The 14,839-nt window shown below is 51.5% G+C and overlaps 1 protein-coding gene across 1 annotated transcript in view; it reads left to right on the forward strand.

Annotated features, from left to right (window-relative positions):
* Nucleotides 1-3,318: 3,318 nt before the first annotated feature.
* LOC144481841 (zinc finger protein GLI1-like) overlaps nucleotides 3,319-14,839 on the forward strand; it is a 58,023-nt gene continuing 46,502 nt past the window's right edge. Inside the window, exons 1-2 of the mRNA XM_078200994.1 lie at nucleotides 3,319-3,396; nucleotides 8,037-8,142. Of these exons, the coding sequence (XP_078057120.1) occupies nucleotides 3,319-3,396; nucleotides 8,037-8,142 (184 nt within the window). The remainder of the gene's footprint in view (nucleotides 3,397-8,036; nucleotides 8,143-14,839) is intronic.

Here is a 14,839-nt window from a genome sequence, read left to right on the forward strand (position 1 = left end):
GGGTACAGTTGGTCTCTCTCTCTCTCTCCTGAAGGTGCTGACTCTCACTGGGGTACAGTTGGTGTCTGTCTCTCTCTCCTGAAGGTGCTGACTCTCACTGGGGTACAGTTGGTCTCTCTCTCTCTCTCCTGAAGGTGCTGACTCTCACTGGGGAACAGTTGGTCTCTCTCCCCTGAAGGTGCTGACTCTCACTGGGGAACAGTTGGTCTCTCTCCCCTGAAGGTGCTGACTCTCACTGGGGTACAGTTGGTCTCTCTCTCTCTCCTGAAGGTGCTGACTCTCACTGGGGTACAGTTGGTCTCTCTCTCTCTCTCCTGAAGGTGCTGACTCTCACTGGGGTACAGTTGGTCTCTCTCTCTCTCTCCTGAAGGTGCTGACTCTCACTGGGGTACAGTTGGTCTCTCTCTCCTGAAGGTGCTGACTCTCACTGGGGTACAGTTGGTCTCTCTCTCTCTCTCCTGAAGGTGCTGACTCTTACTGGGGTACAGTTGGTCTCTCTCTCTCTCCTGAAGGTGCTGACTCTCACTGGGATACAGTTGGTCTCTCTCTCTCTCCCCTGAAGGTGCTGACTCTCACTGGGGTACAGTTGGTCTCTCTCTCTCTCCCCTGAAGGTGCTGACTCTCACTGGGGTACAGTTGGTCTCTCTCTCTCTCCTGAAGGTGCTGACTCTCACTGGGGTACAGTTGGTCTCTCTCTCTCTCTCCTGAAGGTGCTGACTCTCACTGGGGTACAGTTGGTCTCTCTCTCTCCTGAAGGTGCTGACTCTCACTGGGGAACAGTTGGTCTCTCTCCCCTGAAGGTGCTGACTCTCACTGGGGTACAGTTGGTCTCTCTCTCTCTCTCCTGAAGGTGCTGACTCTCACTGGGGTACAGTTGGTGTCTCTCTCTCTCTCCTGAAGGTGCTGACTCTCACTGGGGTACAGTTGGTCTCTCTCTCTCTCTCCTGAAGGTGCTGACTCTTACTGGGGTACAGTTGGTCTCTCTCTCTCTCCTGAAGGTGCTGACTCTCACTGGGGTACAGTTGGTCTCTCTCTCTCTCTCCTGAAGGTGCTGACTCTCACTGGGGAACAGTTGGTCTCTCTCCCCTGAAGGTGCTGACTCTCACTGGGGTACAGTTGGTCTCTCTCTCTCTCTCCTGAAGGTGCTGACTCTCACTGGGGTACAGTTGGTGTCTCTCTCTCTCTCCTGAAGGTGCTGACTCTCACTGGGGTACAGTTGGTCTCTCTCTCTCTCTCCTGAAGGTGCTGACTCTCACTGGGGAACAGTTGGTCTCTCTCTCTCTCCTGAAGGTGCTGACTCTCACTGGGGTACAGTTGGTCTCTCTCTCTCTCTCCTGAAGGTGCTGACTCTTACTGGGGTACAGTTGGTCTCTCTCTCTCTCCTGAAGGTGCTGACTCTCACTGGGGTACAGTTGGTCTCTCTCTCTCTCTCCTGAAGGTGCTGACTCTCACTGGGGTACAGTTGGTGTCTCTCTCTCTCTCCTGAAGGTGCTGACTCTCACTGGGGTACAGTTGGTCTCTCTCTCTCTCTCTCCTGAAGGTGCTGACTCTCACTGGGGAACAGTTGGTCTCTCTCTCTCCTGAAGGTGCTGACTCTTACTGGGGTACAGTTGGTCTCTCTCTCTCCCCTGAAGGTGCTGACTCTCACTGGGGTACAGTTGGTCTCTCTCTCTCTCTCTCCTGAAGGTGCTGACTCTTACTGGGGTACAGTTGGTCTCTCTCTCTCTCCTGAAGGTGCTGACTCTCACTGGGGTACAGTTGGTCTCTCTCTCTCTCTCCTGAAGGTGCTGACTCTCACTGGGGTACAGTTGGTCTCTCTCTCTCTCTCTCTCTCCTGAAGGTGCTGACTCTCACTGGGGTACAGTTGGTCTCTCTCTCTCTCTCCCCTGAAGGTGCTGACTCTCACTGGGGTACAGTTGGTCTCTCTCTCTCTCCTGAAGGTGCTGACTCTCACTGGGGTACAGTTGGTGTCTCTCTCTCTCTCCTGAAGGTGCTGACTCTCACTGGGGTACAGTTGGTCTCTCTCTCTCTCCTGAAGGTGCTGACTCTCACTGGGGTACAGTTGGTCTCTCTCTCTCTCCTGAAGGTGCTGACTCTCACTGGGGTACAGTTGGTCTCTCTCTCTCTCTCCTGAAGGTGCTGACTCTCACTGGGGTACAGTTGGTGTCTCTCTCTCTCTCCTGAAGGTGCTGACTCTCACTGGGGTACAGTTGGTCTCTCTCTCTCTCTCCTGAAGGTGCTGACTCTCACTGGGGAACAGTTGGTCTCTCTCTCTCTCTCCTGAAGGTGCTGACTCTTACTGGGGTACAGTTGGTCTCTCTCTCTCTCCTGAAGGTGCTGACTCTCACTGGGATACAGTTGGTCTCTCTCTCTCTCCTGAAGGTGCTGACTCTCACTGGGGTACAGTTGGTCTCTCTCTCTCCCCTGAAGGTGCTGACTCTCACTGGGGTACAGTTGGTCTCTCTCTCTCTCTCTCCTGAAGGTGCTGACTCTTACTGGGGTACAGTTGGTCTCTCTCTCTCTCCTGAAGGTGCTGACTCTCACTGGGGTACAGTTGGTCTCTCTCTCTCTCTCCTGAAGGTGCTGACTCTCACTGGGGTACAGTTGGTCTCTCTCTCTCTCTCTCTCTCCTGAAGGTGCTGACTCTCACTGGGGTACAGTTGGTCTCTCTCTCTCTCTCCCCTGAAGGTGCTGACTCTCACTGGGGTACAGTTGGTCTCTCTCTCTCTCCTGAAGGTGCTGACTCTCACTGGGGTACAGTTGGTGTCTCTCTCTCTCTCCTGAAGGTGCTGACTCTCACTGGGGTACAGTTGGTCTCTCTCTCTCTCCTGAAGGTGCTGACTCTCACTGGGGTACAGTTGGTCTCTCTCTCTCTCCTGAAGGTGCTGACTCTCACTGGGGTACAGTTGGTCTCTCTCTCTCTCCTGAAGGTGCTGACTCTCACTGGGGTACAGTTGGAGCTGATATGTGACTGTTCAAACTCCCGGGTGAAGATTAGGTTCGACATGAGACCCCAAATTATTGTCCATGTTTCTGGAAGTTGAACTGACTCTTGGGTTTGAAGAGGATGCCAATGATGCGATTGCATATTTGAATGCTATGTGAGTGTTGGAAAGCCTGTTCCAGCACTCTGCTATTTGTCTGAACTGGGCCTAAATCCTCCGTCATTCTTCTCATCCCTCTTTCCAAGTCAGTAAGCTCCTCAGTGAGGGCTTTTCACCAAATTACCAGCACAGGCCCAACTCTCGACTAAAAGGCTCTTCATTTGAGGAGTTGTTTTCTCTCTTGCATGGTGATTGGACCAGTCTTATACTAAACATGGCGACATCCACAAACTTGACAGGAAATTGGAGGCACGGAATGGTGCTGCGTAAATCCCGCAGAATGAAGAGGAAAGTGAGCTAAAGAGGCAGCGAGGCTTCAGGAGCGAGAGCCTGGGGCCTAGGCAAGGTGCAGCTGCCACGGGTGGGGCAATCCAAATGTCTCTCTCAATGAACAGTTGCATCAAAGGACATTTGCATTTCATACAGTAACTGTCTGACAGTGACTACACATGGAAGGTTGGGATCTTTAAGATCGTGAAAGATACGACAGAAATAAATGTTCTGTTTGTGACTGCCACCTCGGGAAAGTGACAAGTGTTGCCATGTGCCTTTAAGGGACAGCAGCATGACATCACCAGGAAGGAAGTGTGTCATGTGATCTCGTCTTGGTTTCACTTTTGCCACGGAGCGCAGCACGCACAGCTCTGCAGCTGATTTCTACCCCTGCAGATCAGTCCACCTGTGCCTCAAGTTAAACAACATGTTCCCCCAATCCCTGCTGAGTAATTGGCACCTTCAAATCATTGTGACAATGACGGGATGACCTGGCATTTCTGCAGCACCTTTCCATGCCTACAGGACCCTCCCAAAGCACTTTCCAGCAAATCAAATACTTTTCAATGTGTCCAGAGCAGCCATGTTGTGCACAGCAAGCTCCCACAAACAGCAATGTGATCATGACCAGCGGCAGTGGCGTAGTGGCATTGTCACTGGGCTAGTAATCCAGTGATTCAGGATAATCGTCTGGGGATCTGGGTTCGAATCCTGCCAAGGGGTTTAGATAGGGAGGAGTTTGTTAGGTGTGTTCAGGAGGGCTTCCTGACACAGTATGTGGATAAGCCTACAAGAGAAGAGGCTGTACTTGATTTGGTATTAGGGAATGAACCTGGGCAGGTGTCAGATCTCTCCGTGGGAGAGCATTTTGGGGATAGTGATCATAACTCTATCTCCTTTACATTAGCATTGGAGAGTGATAGGATCAGTCAAGCTAGGAAAGTGTTTATTTGGAATAAGGGCAATTATGAGGCTATTAGGCAGGAAATTAGAGGCATAAATTGGAAGGAGGCTTTCTCAGGGAAATGTACAGAAGAAATTTGGCAAATTTCCAAGGAAAATTTGTCTGGAGCTCTGCACAGCAACGTTCCAATGAGACAGGGGAGTTATGGTAGGTTACAGGAACCATGGTGCACGAAAGCTGTAACAAATTTAGTCAAGAAGAAAAGAAAAGCCTACAAAAGGTTCAGGGAGCTAGGTAATGTTAGAAATCTAGAAGAGTATACGACCAGTAGGAAAGAACTTAAGAGGGAAATTAGAAGAGCCAGGCGGGGACATGAGAAGGCCTTGGCAGACAGGATAAAGGAAAACCCCAAGGCATTCTACAAGTATGTTAAGAGCAAGAAGATAAGATGTGAAGGAGTAGGACCTATCAAATGTGACGGTGGGAAAGTCTGTATTTAACCGGTTGAAATAGCAGAGGTACTCAATGAATACTTTGCTTCAGTATTCACAGTGGAAAAGGATCTTGGTAGTTGCAGTGCAGACTTGCAGTGGACTGAGAAGATGGAGCATGTGGGCATCAGGAAAGAGGATGTGTTGGAGCTGTTGAATAGCATGAAGTTAGATAAATCGCCGGGACTGGATGTGATGTACCCCAGGTTACTGTGGGAGGCGAGGGAAGAGATTGCTGAGCTTCTGGCGATGATCTTTGCGTCACCAATGGAGATGGCAGAGGTTCCGGAGGACTGGAAGATTGTGGATGTGGTTCCGTTATTCAAGAAAGGGAGAAGAGATAGCCCAGGAAATTATAGACCGGTGAGTCTAACCTCAGTGGTTGGTAAGTTGATGGAGAAGATCCTGAGAGGCAGGATTTATGAACACCTGGAGAGGAATAGTATGATCAGAAATAGCCAGCACGGCTTTGTCCAAGGCAGATCAGGCCTTACGAGCCTAATTGAATTTTTTGAAGATGTAACTAGACACTTAGACGAGGGAAGAGGGTAGATGTGGTTTATATGGATTTCAGTAAGGCGTTTGATAAGGTGCCCCATGCAGGGCTTATGGAGAATGTGAAGGGGCATGGGATACAAGGGGATGTTGCTTTGTGGATTCAGAACTGGCTTGCCCACAGAAGGCAGAGAGTGGTTGTAGATGGGTCTTTTTCAGCATGGAGGTCGGTCACCAGTGGAGTGCCCCAGGGATCTGTTCTGGGACCCTTGCTCTTTATGATTTTTATAAATGACCTGGATGAGGAAGTGGAAGGATGGGTTGGCATTTGGTGGAAATGCAATTGGAATCTAGCGGTTTTTTTTTAATTGGCAGTGTTTTGATGGAGGAAATGTCAGAACGGCACACTTGGACGGGAGACATTTTTGGGCTGAATTTCTTACCCAGTGAACGTTGGCAATGCTGCGTGCTGTGATGTCAGATTGACAGCACACAGGCTAACACTCAACAACCGTGGCAGCATCTGCACACAGCAGCCTCTGTCAGCATTCCGCAGGGAGCACTCCCTCCGTGACACCCTGGTCCACTCCCCCATCACTCCCAATTCCTCATCCCCTTCCCAGGGCAACTTCCCTGCAATCGCTGAAGGTGCAACACCTGCCCCTCACCATCCAAGGCCCCAAACACTCCTCTCAGGCGAAGCAGTGTTTCGTTTGCACCTCCTGCAGTTTGGTCTGGTGCATTCGCTGCTCCCAGTGCTGTCTCCCCTACACTGGGGAGACTAAACGCAGACTGGGTGACCGCTTTGTGGAACACCCTCGCTCAGTCTGCAACCATGACCTCCAACCGTCCTGTCGCTTGCCATTTTAACTTCGCGCCCTGCTCTCCTGCCCACATGTCCGTCCTGTTACAGTGTTCCAGTGAAGCTCAACGCAAACTGCAGGAACAGCACCTCATCTGGAGGGATGTAGTCCTGTGTTACAGCTGGATTTAGAGATGCCCAATTCCCTCATCTTTGCTGTTGGGTTCTCTCACAGACTGGAATCTCTCCGAATGTGTCTCCCTGATTGAGTGAATGGTGGAGACTTCCCCCAATGGGAAGTGGTCAGTGGGGCTTCTTAAACCTGTTACTCCACCCAGGCAGGAGTTGCAGGTCCCCAGGTGAAGACTATCTGACTGTAAGCCACCTTCACAGTGGAGAAGGAGGAAGAAGAAAGGCACAGAAGAAAGGAGACAGGGAGCAAGTTCCATACTGAGTAAGCAGTAAGCTGTATTTAAGTAAGTTCTGGCATCGAAGGCAGACACATTCGGAGCGATTCCAGTCTGAGAGAGAATCCAACAGCAAAGATGAGGGAGTTGGGCATCTCTAAGTCCAGCTGTAACACAGGACCACATGTATGCAATAGACAGAACTCAGCAATCCCACAATCAGTGGGTCAGATCTAAGCTCTGCAGCCCTGCCACATCCAGTCGTGAATGGTGGTGGACAATTAAACACCTCACTGGAGGAGGAGGTTCCACAAATATCCTCATCCTCAATGATGAAGGAGCCCAGCACATCAGTGTAAAAGATAAGGCAGGAGTATTCACAGCAATCTTCAGCCAGACGTGCCGAGTGGATGATCCATCTCGGCCTCCTCCAGAAATCCCCAGCATCTCAGATGCCAGTCTCCAGCCAATTCGATTCACTCCGTATGATATATTTTAAAAATCTGGAATTAAGAATCTAGTGATGACCACGAAAACATTGTCGATTGTTGGAAAAACCCATCTGATTCACTAATGTCCTTTAGGGAAGGAAATCTGCTATCTTTACCCGGTCTGGCCTACATGTGACTCCAGAGCCACAGCAATGTGGTTGACTCTCAACAGTCCTCTGAAATGGCCGAGAGAGAGACTCAGTTCAAGGGCGTCTGGGGATAATAAATGCTGGCCAGCCAATGACGCCCATGAATGAGTTAAAAAAATCACTCCTTCCACCCCCAACGCTCAGTAGCAGCTGTGTGTACCATCTACAAGATGCACTGCAGCAACTCACCGAGGCTCCTTAGGCAGCACCTTCCAAACACACAACCACTTCCATCTAGAAGGACAAGGGCAGCAGATACCTGGGAACACCACCAGCTGCAAGTTCACCTCCAAGCCACTCACCATCCTGACTGGGAAATATATCACCGTTCCTTCACTGTCACTGGGTCAAAATCCTGGATCTCCCTCCCTAACAGCACTGTGGGTGTACCTACACCACATGGACTGACTGATGTCCAATACAATCCTGGAACTCCCTCCCTAACAGCACTGTGGGTGTACCTACACCACATGGACTGACTGATGTCCAATACAATCCTGGAACTCACTCCCTAACAGCACTGTGGGTGTACCTACACCACATGGACTGACTGATGTCCAATAACAATCCTGCAACTCCCTCCCTAACAGCACTGTGGGTGTACCTACATCACATGGACTGACTGATGTCCAATAACAATCCTGGAACTCCCTCCCTAACAGCATTGTGGGTGTACCTACACCTCAGGGACTGCAGTGGTTCAAGAAGGCAGCTCACCACCACCTTCTCAAGGGGTAATTAGGGATGGGGACATAGTTAGTCTGTCATCGTGGGGTACAGGAGATGAGTTTGTTCATTTTGTCGAGAGCTGCTCTTTCCAGCACTGAGCTGCAGGGTCTGAGAGATTGCTGTCATTCAGTAACACACGCACCAGTCCAGTCTCGTGCTCACGTACTTCTCTTCTTTATCCTCCTCCTCAGATTCTCACCATCACGACGCAGCCTCTCAACTCTCAATGCCAGCTGATTTACTTCGCCACAAAGACAGTTCACACGATGGTCGCAGCATCCCACAAACTGTGCAGGGGTAAGTCACAGGGGAGGGGGAAGGAGTGCCAGTGGAGCACTCATCTGCAATTGATAGATGAAGTTGATTGTGAAAGAGGTTTCCCCCGTCCTGAAGGTGCTGGGTTGTGCTGGATTTAGCTTCATGGATGCCTCTCACCTCCTGGTACTTGATGCTCAATCCTGGGCTGACAGGATTGGCAGGGTGTGTGACTGATGGGTGTTGGATCATGTCTTACCATTCCCCACTCACCTCACACACTCACGTGTCGTTTCTCCTGGGAATGTGGCTGCCACCGACCGTGCCCACAGTAATCACCCAGTGTTAACTCTCCTTCACACAGTGCTGGTGAATAGAACCGAGTGTCTCGCTCGGCCATTTCAGAGGGCAGTTGAGAGTCAACCACATTGCTGTGGCTCTGGAGTCACATGTAGGCCAGACCGGGTAAGGACGGCAGATTTCCTTCCCTAAAGGAACCAGATGGGTTTTTTATGAATCTTCATAACCTCTATTTTTGGTATTAGCTTTTTATTAGAAAATTATTGAATTGATTCAATTCACACAGTGTACACACACAATGTACATGTGCACGCACAATGAACCCCAAGGCACATTCTGAAGCCAGACTACACTCCAACAATTCTTTATTTTGGCACAAGTGTGAGGATGGGATACTTCACTCCAGGAGTAATTCCACTGACAAATTCGGGATCTTACATCAAAAGGAGCTTTATTCACAACAGAGTTTAAATATAACTTTAACAAAGTGAAGCAGTTTAACTCGTAACCATTGAACAATCTTTAAACGTGAAAAGAAACAACTCTTAATTTCTAACTCATCACTATTTCAGTTCCAATTAAGCAATATTTCTCTGATAGACTTAAATCCCACTTTAAATAGAGTTAGCAAGCCCAGGCATTCTTGCTTTAAATTAGTGTACAAAGTCTTGGAGTTGTCAGAGAAACTTTGTGGAGAGAGAAAGCAGCTTGTAGACTTCTGTCTTTAAACAGCCCCTGCCAGGAACTGAAACAGAAAGCTGTTTCTCTGGCCCCTCCTCTCACTCTCGCCCCTTCTCTCTCTCTCTCTCTCTCGCCCCAAGCGCGCTCACTCTCTCGGCCCCTCCCCCCTCCCTCTCGGCCCCTCCCCCCTCCCTCTCGGCCCCTCCCCCTCCCTCTCGGCCCCTCCCCCTCCCTCTCGGCCCCTCCCCCTCCCTCTCGGCCCCTCCCCCTCCCTCTCGGCCCCTCCCCCTCCCTCTCGGCCCCTCCCCCTCCCTCTCGGCCCCTCCCCCTCCCTCTCGGCCCCTCCCCCTCCCTCTCGGCCCCTCCCCCTCCCTCTCGGCCCCTCCCCCTCCCTCTCGGCCCCTCCCCCTCCCTCTCGGCCCCTCCCCCTCCCTCTCGGCCCCTCCCCCTCCCTCTCGGCCCCTCCCCCTCCCTCTCGGCCCCTCCCCCTCCCTCTCGGCCCCTCCCCCTCCCTCTCGGCCCCTCCCCCTCCCTCTCGGCCCCTCCCCCTCCCTCTCGGCCCCTCCCCCTCCCTCTCGGCCCCTCCCCCTCCCTCTCGGCCCCTCCCCCTCCCTCTCGGCCCCTCCCCCTCCCTCTCGGCCCCTCCCCCTCCCTCTCGGCCCCTCCCCCTCCCTCTCGGCCCCTCCCCCTCCCTCTCGGCCCCTCCCCCTCCCTCTCGGCCCCTCCCCCTCCCTCTCGGCCCCTCCCTCTCGGCCCCTCCCCCTCCCTCTCGGCCCCCCCCCCTCCCTCTCGGCCCCCCCCCCTCCCTCTCGGCCCCCCCCCCTCCCTCTCGGCCCCCCCCCCTCCCTCTCGGCCCCCCCCTCCCTCTCGGCCCCTCCCCCTCCCTCTCGGCCCCTCCCCCTCCCTCTCGGCCCCTCCCCCTCCCTCTCGGCCCCTCCCCCTCCCTCTCGGCCCCTCCCCCTCCCTCTCGGCCCCTCCCCCTCCCTCTCGGCCCCTCCCCCTCCCTCTCGGCCCCTCCCCCTCCCCCTCGGCCCCTCCCCCTCCCCCTCGGCCCCTCCCTCTCGGCCCCTCCCCCTCGGCCCCTCCCCCTCGGCCCCTCCCCCTCCCCACGCCCTCTCGGCCCCTCCCTCCCCACACCCTCTCGGCCCCTCCCTCCCCACGCCCTCTCGGCCCCTCCCTCCCCACGCCCTCTCGGCCCCTCCCTCCCCACGCCCTCTCGGCCCCTCCCTCCCCACGCCCTCTCGGCCCCTCCCCCCCACGCCCTCTTGGCCCCTCCCCCCTCCAATCATGGCGGCACAGTGGTTAGCACTGCTGCCTCATGGCGTCAGGGACCCGGGTTCGATTCCCGGCTCGGGTCACTGTCTGTGTGGGGATTGCACATTCTCCCCATGTCTGCGTGGGTTTCCTCCGGGTGCTCCGGTTTCCTCTCACAGTCCGAAAGACGTGCTGGTTAGGGTGCATTGGCCGTGCTAAATTCTCCCTCAGTGTTCCCGAACAGGCGCCGGAGTGTGGCGACGAGGGGAATTTCATAGAATCCCTACAGCACAGGCCATTTGGCCCATCGAGTCTGCACCGACAACAGTCCCACCCAGACCCTATTCCCGTAAGCCCAGTTTTCACAGTAACTTCATTGCAGTGTTAATTTAAGACTGTTTGTAATATATATAAATGATTTGGAGGAAAATGTAACTGGTTTGATTAGTAAGTCTGTGGATGACACAAAGGTTGGTGGATTTGCGGATAGCGATGAGGCCCATCAGAGGATACAGCAGGATATAGATCGGTTGGAGACTTGGGCGGAGAGATGGCAGATGGAGTTTAATCCGGACAAATGTGAAGTAATGCATTTTGGAAGGTCTAATACACATAGGAAATATACAGTAAATGGCAGAACCCTGAAGAGTATTGATGGGCAGAGGGATCTGGGTGTACAGGTACACAGGTCACTGAAAGTGGCAACGCAGGTGGAGAAGGTAGTCAAGAAGGCATATGGCATGCTTGCCTTCATCGGCAGGGGTGTTGAGTTTAAAAATTGGCAAGTCATGTTAGAACACAGAATAGTACAGCACAGAACAGGCCCTTCGGCCCACGATGTTGTGCCGAGCTTTATCTGAAACCAAGATCAAGCTATCCCACTCCCTATCATCCTGGTGTGCTCCATGTGCCTATCCAATAACCGCTTAGATGTTCCTAAAGTGTCTGACTCCACTATCACTGCAGGCAGTCCATTCCACACCCCAACCACTCTCTGCGTAAAGAACCTACCTTTGATATCCTTCCTATATCTCCCACCACGAACCCTATAGTTATGCCCCCTTGTAATAGCTCCATCCACCCGAGGAAATAGTCTTTGAACATTCACTCTATCTATCCCCTTCATCATTTTATAAACCTCTATTAAGTCTCCCCTCAGCCTCCTCCGCTCCGGAGAGAACAGCCCGAGCTCCCTCAACCTTTCCTCATAAGACCTACCCTCCAAATCAGGCAGCATCCTGGTAAATCTCCTCTGCACTCTTTCCAGCGCTTCCACATCCTTCTTATAGTGAGGTGACCAGAACTGCACACAATATTCCAAATGTGGTCTCACCAAGGTCCTGTACAGTTGCAGCATAACCCCACGACTCTTAAACTCCAACCCCCTGTTAATAAAAGCTAACACACTATCGGCCGCCTTCACAGCTCTATCCACTTGAGTGGCAACCTTTAGAGATCTGTGGATATGGACCCCAAGAACTCTCTGTTCCTCCACAGTCTTCAGAACCCTACCTTTGACCCTGTAATCCACATTTAAATTAGTCCTACCAAAATGAATCACCTCACATTTATCAGGGTTAAACTCCATTTGCCATTTTTCAGCCCAGCTTTGCATCCTATCTATGTCTCTTTGCAGCCTACAACAGCCCTCCACCTCATCCACTACTCCACCAATCTTGGTGTCATCAGCAAATTTACTGATCCACCCTTCAGCCCCCTCCTCTAAGTCATTAATAAAAATCACAAAGAGCAGAGGACCAAGCACTGATCCCTGCGGCACTCCGCTAGCAACCTGCCTCCAATCCGAAAATTTTCCATCGACCACCACCCTCTGTCTTCGATCAGGCCTCAACTGGGATATTGGGTTCATGTCACACTATCTGTAACTCCCACAGTTGCGTGGACCTGCAGAGTTTCACTGGCTGTCTTGTCTGGAGACAATACACATCTTTTTAGCCTGTCTTGATGCTCTCTCCATTCACATTGTTTTGTTTCTTAAAGACTTGATTAGTTGTAAGTATTCGCATTCCAACCATTATTCATGTAAATTGAGTCTGTGTCTTTATAAGCTCTGTTTGTGAACAGAATTCCCACTCACCTGAAGAAGGGGCTTAGAGCTCTGAAAGCTTGTGTGGCTTTTGCTACCAAATAAACCTGTTGGACTTTAACCTGGTGTTGTTAAACTTCTTACTTCGATCAGACAGCCAGTTACCTATCCAATCGGCCAACTTTCCCTCTATCCCACAACTCCTCACTTTCATCATAAGCCGACCATGGGGGACCTTATCAAACGCCTTACTAAAATCCATGTATATGACATCAACTGCCCTACCTTCATCAACACACTTAGTTACCTCCTCAAAAAATTCTATCAAATGTGTGAGGCACGACTTGCCCTTCACGAATCCGTGCTGACTATCCCGGATTAATCCGCATCTTTCTAAATGGTCGTAAATCCCATCCCTAAGGACCTTTTCCATCAATTTACCAACCACCGAAGTAAGACTAACCGGTCTATAATTACCAGGGTCATTTCTATTCCCTTTCTTAAACAGAGGAACAACATTCGCCATTCTCCAGTCCTCTGGCACCATCCCCGTGGACAGCGAGGACCCAAAGATCAAAGCCAAAGGCTCTGCAATCTCATCCCTTGCCTCCCAAAGAATCCTAGGATACATTTCATCAGGCCCAGGGGACTTATCGACCTTCAGTTTATTCAAAACTGCCAGGACATCCTCCCTCCGAACATTTATTTCCTCCAGCCTATTAGCCTGTAACACCTTCTCTTCCTCAAAAACATGGCCCCTCTCCTTGGTGAACACTGAAGAAAAGTATTCATTCATTACCTCGCCTATCTCTACTGACTCCATACACAAGTTCCCACCACTGTCCTTGACCGGCCCTAACCTCACCCTGGTCATTCTTTTATTCCTCACATAAGAGTAAAAAGCCTTGGGGTTTTCCTTGATCCGACCCGCCAAGGACTTCTCGTGTCCCCTCCTAGCTCTCCTAAGCCCCTTTTTCAGCTCATTCCTTGCTAACTTGTAACCCTCAATCGAGCCATCTGAACCTTGTTTCCTCATCCCTACATAAGCTTCCCTCTTCCTTTTCACAAGACATTCCACCTCTTTCGTGAACCATGGTTCCCTCACTCGGCCATTTCCTCCCTGCCTGACAGGGACATACCTATCAAGGACATCCAGTATTTGTTCCTTGAAAAAGTTCCACTTTTCATTAGTTCCTTTCCCTGACAGTTTCTGTTCCCAACTTATGCCCCCTTATTCTTGCCTAATCGCATCATAATTACCTCTCCCCCAATTGTAAACCTTGCCCTGCCGTACGGCCCTATCCCTCTCCATTGCAATAACAAAAGACACCGAATTGTGGTCACTATCTCCAAAGTGCTCTCCCACAACCAAATCTAACACTTGGCCCGGTTCATTTCCCAGTACCAAATCCAATGTGGCCTCACCTCTTGTCGGCCTATCCACATATTGTGTCAGGAAACCCTCCTGCACACACTGCACAAAAACTGCCCCATCCGAACTATTTGACCTACAAAGGTTCCAATCAATATTTGGAAAGTTAAAGTCCCCCATGACAACTACCCTGTGACCCCTACACATATCCATAATCTGCTTAGCAATTTCTTCCTCCACATCTCTATTACTATTTGGGGGCCTATAGTAAACTCCTAACAACGTGACCGCTCCTTTCCTATTTCTAACCTCAGCCCATATTACCTCAGTGTGCAGATCCCCCTCGAAGTGCCTTTCCGCAGCCGTTAAACTATCCTTGATTAACAATGCCACTCCTCCACCTCTTTTACCAGCTTCCCTACACTTAGTGAAACATCTATACCCCGGAACGTCCAACAACCATTCCTGTCCTTGTTCTACCCACGTCTCCGTAATGGCCACAACATCGTAGTCCCAAGTACCAATCCACGCCCCAAGTTCATCTACCTTGTTCCGGATGCTCCTTGCATTGAAGTAGACACACTTCAACCCACCTTCCTGTCTACCGGTACCCACCCTTGACCCAGATACCTTCCCCAATACCTCACCACCCTCACTGACTTCTGGACTACAACTCCTTTTCCCACTCCCCTGACAAGTTAGTTTAAACCCCCCTGAAGAGCCGTATCAAATTTCCCTCCTAGGATATTGGTGCCCCTCTGGTTCAGGTGCACCCCGTCCTGTTTGTACAGGTCCCACCTTCCCCAGAATGTGTTCCAATTATCCACGTATCTGAAACCCTCCCCCCTACACCATCCCTGCAACCACATGTTTAACTGCACTCTCTCCCTGTTCCTCAACTCGCTATCACGTGGCACCGGCAACGTACCAGAGATGACCACATGTTTCGTCTTGGCTCTCAGCTTCCAGCCCAGCTCCAGAAATTCCTGCTTTAAATCCCCGTCCCTTCTCTTACCTATGTCATTGGTACCAATGTGTACCACGACTTGTGACTGTTTCCCCTCCCCCTTCAGAATCCGGAAAAC

Source organism: Mustelus asterias, chromosome X (assembly GCF_964213995.1).
Source record: "Mustelus asterias chromosome X, sMusAst1.hap1.1, whole genome shotgun sequence".
In the NCBI taxonomy this organism is placed as follows: domain Eukaryota; kingdom Metazoa; phylum Chordata; class Chondrichthyes; order Carcharhiniformes; family Triakidae; genus Mustelus; species Mustelus asterias.